We start from the raw sequence: 3,280 nt of genomic DNA, 5'->3' as shown, positions 1-3,280 counted from the left end.
AGGAATGCCAAATCAGCCACTACCTGACTTTATAATGTATTTGCAGCTTTATTATAGTTACTTAACAGTTTTCCAAGCCTTGTTAGCACTTCAAAAAATATAGAACAACCCCATATTTCTTTTCAGGTAACATTTAACCCATTCCGAAAATGTTCCACAGTGATTTAGCAAGCACATCCTGTTTGAAGAAGCTGAATAGAGCAAATTGAACGTCCTATAAAAATATTGGCAGGCGTGCTGGAATTCAGTGCGGGCAATGAAGCAGCAGGGAAGAGTCCAGGGTGCCACAGCAGCTGATACGAATAAGAACTGAGAAAGGAACTATTTTTCTGTTGGACTCCTAAGCTGACAGACTGGCTGAGCCAGACCTCTGCCCATCTCATCTCTCAGAGGCTGCTGCTACTACTGACCCACTTTTACTTTGCCACTTGAACTACACGCAAGGTCTCCTGCTCACCTGAATTATTCAGGGCTCTCAAACCTTGAGTCCATGCTAACTAAAGGCTTTTTTCTGCAACCCCGTCTCAGAGTTAGAATCAAATTACACAAATTGTTCCATTGTCTTCAAGAGAAGCATGTACATCAGTGGTAGCGCATCCACAGGGAAAATTGCAACATAGGCCCGATGGCTAAAATACTGACAAGTTGTATTACAGAGTTAGCCAACTACCTCCCGCCCCACAATTCACTGTTTTTGCAGGAAAAAAAGAGTCAAGAAAATCTGTCCACACCTCTTTCAATTTCCACACAGCTAAAATTCATTATGCAAATAGTGCCGTTATCAGAACCAGCCCTGTTTCACGTGAGTGAACTGATTCAAAGTCTGTGCACAGACCAAGACCATCAGTCGTTGCCTTCCAGAATGTCACTTGCTCCTTGTTGCTCTAAGCAGCAAAAAGGTACAGACACACCTACTATGAGCAGTTGCTGTTTCAAACCAATTAGTGCAACAAAGGTTTCACACTTTAGGAAAGTTACTAGACGTGAACTGGCCTAGAAGTTGGCACCAGCTTGGATGTAGAGGTTTTCCTAAGAACTGGACACACCTCAGGCTGAAAAGGAAGTTCAGATCGACTCTGGAGGTTTTGCTTTGTTTGGTTCTGTACTCGGGGGTTGTTGACTGACTAGGCAAGATCAAACGTCAAGTGGCTGAAGCAAATTAAAGCACTCCTGCCTTGGATCTTAAGCTTTCACAGCATCACCCTTCTAGCACTAACTAGTCACAGAGCACCCACCCACTGGAATCACAGCAGATCATTACATCCCTCGCTCAGCCGATGAGTCATAGCAGGACTTTGGGCCCCTTGAATATCTGGCTGCTCTGAGGGCATGTAGATTAGTAGCTAAGAACGTTGGTTGAGATTTCTCCAGCAGCTCAGGAGATTTAATTGCAACATTTATCTTTAACATCAGAGGGAAGCATGTAGCTCTGCCCCCACGACTTCATCACAAATAACTTTCCCAAGTGCTCTGGGATCCCCCAGATCGAAGGCACTGGAGGTGGGCACCACTCTACCGCTACAGTCAGCTACTTACTTCTTTAAGCTTGGTTTCTGGGCATTCCGACTGCAAAGTGAGAGTAGCTCCTTCAATATTTCTTGGCATTGGAGTTGAACCAGGATTTATAGTTAGATGAATCTGATCTGGAGAAATAATGTGTTGCACATAACCCTGGGACATTCCTTCATGATCTGCTATTAGATGAAATCCTTCTTCGTGACCCTCTGGTAAAAAAGACAAATGATCTCCACACTGTCCTTCATCCTCGTCATCCTCCAATATGCCATGGTCCTGCTCAATTAGAACAGTTGTCCTGTCATAGACTGTCCCAGATGACGAAGGAAGCAGTCCATTTTTATCCACAAACCTCATCATCTTAACATCTTGAGTCAACTCGTCATCCTCTACTACGTAGCAGATAACATTGTCGTCAGGACTATTTTCCCCCATTGTTCAATCGAATTCAGTGCAATGTCGTAAAATGAAAGTGTAACAACTCATCTGCAACAGAGAAGTGAAAAGAGTGAATCAAAACTATTTGGACAGGGCGGTGCTTTTTCATTTCAGCTCTCGAGGGTGTCGGCTCCTGCAAATTATTCCCTATCCAGGGAACATATCAAGACAACAAGAGGGCTCTTGCATGCGTCTCGGCTGATACACAAACCGGCTTCAAAGCAACCCCAAGCCTTTAAAGCCCGTCACTTGAGATAGCTTTGTTTATACAAGTTTAGAGCACAAGAGACATAGATGCAATGCTGTTTGCATCCACAGATGCTTCTCCAGCAAATCCCGGGACGTCATTCTCCCGTTGTACTCTGCTCTGGTGAGGCCGTAGCTGGAGTACTGCGTCCAGTTTTGGACTACACAATTCAAAAAGGATGCGGAGAAGCTTGAGAGAGTCCAGAGAAGAGCCACGCGCCTGATCAGAGGTCAGGAGAACAGACCTTATGATGAGAGGCTGAGAGCTATGGGGCTCTTTAGCCTGGAAAAGCGCAGGCTCAGGGGCGATCTTGTGGCTGCCTATAAGTTTATCGGGGTGCTCACCAGGATCTGGAGGAACGTCTGTTGACCAGAGCGCCCCAAGGGATGACAAGGATCAACGGTCACGAACTCCTCCAGGACGGTTTCAGGCTGGACATAAGGAAGAACGTTACTGTCCGAGCCCCCGAGGTCTGGAACAGACGGCCGCAGGAGGTGGCGCAAGCATTTGGATGTTTATCTTGCTGGGATCCTATGACCCCAGCTGACGCCCTGCCCTGGGGCGGGGGCTGGACTCGATGATCTTCCGAGGTCCCTTCCAGCCCGAATGTCCATGAGACGCTCGGGTCAGAAGGGCCTCAGCAGATCGTCGGGTCCGACCCCCTGCCCGGGCAGGAAAGAGCGCTAGGGTCAGACGGCCCCAGCCACGTGCTTGCCCGGTCTCCTCTTGAAGACCCCCGGGGCGGGGACGGCACCACCTCCTGCGCAGCCCGTTCCAGATCCTGGCAGCCCTCGCCGTCAAGAAATCATCTCTAATGTCCAACCTAAATCCGCTCTCCGCCAATCTGTGGCTGTTGTTCGTAGTTACTCCGGGGGTGCCCTGGTAAATCAATCATCTCCCATCCCCTGCTCCCCCACAAGATCCCCCTCAGCCTCGTCTTGCGGACGGTCCCTCGGTCTCCCCACGCCCACAGGCCCCGACCGTACACACGGTGTCCTCCGGTCCCGCTCGAGGCTGTCCGCGTCCCTCCTGAAGTGCGGCGCACAAACTGGACGCCTGACCAGCGCCGCATCGGGGGGC

General features: G+C 49.2%; 1 protein-coding gene across 2 annotated transcripts in view; it reads right to left on the bottom strand.

The window, feature by feature from the left end:
* MTF1 (metal regulatory transcription factor 1) overlaps positions 1–3,222 on the bottom strand; it is a 19,907-nt gene extending 16,685 nt beyond the window's left edge. The window contains exons 1-2 of one of the 2 annotated variants that reach the window (XM_006031927.3): positions 2,545–3,222; positions 1,537–2,001 (exon numbers count right to left, since the gene is read on the bottom strand). In XM_006031927.3, the coding sequence (XP_006031989.1) occupies positions 1,537–1,950 (414 nt within the window). In that variant the 5' untranslated portion in view covers positions 1,951–2,001; positions 2,545–3,222. The remainder of the gene's footprint in view (positions 1–1,536; positions 2,002–2,544) is intronic. The other variant, XM_006031928.3, reaches the window with a different exon arrangement.
* Between the last annotated feature and the right edge of the window lie 58 nt (positions 3,223–3,280).

This window comes from Alligator sinensis, unplaced genomic scaffold, assembly GCF_000455745.1.
Source record: "Alligator sinensis unplaced genomic scaffold, ASM45574v1 scaffold1123_1, whole genome shotgun sequence".
NCBI lineage: Eukaryota > Metazoa > Chordata > Crocodylia > Alligatoridae > Alligator > Alligator sinensis.
Note: the sequence above shows the minus strand (reverse complement) of the source record. Positions and strands in the feature narration are given on the sequence as shown.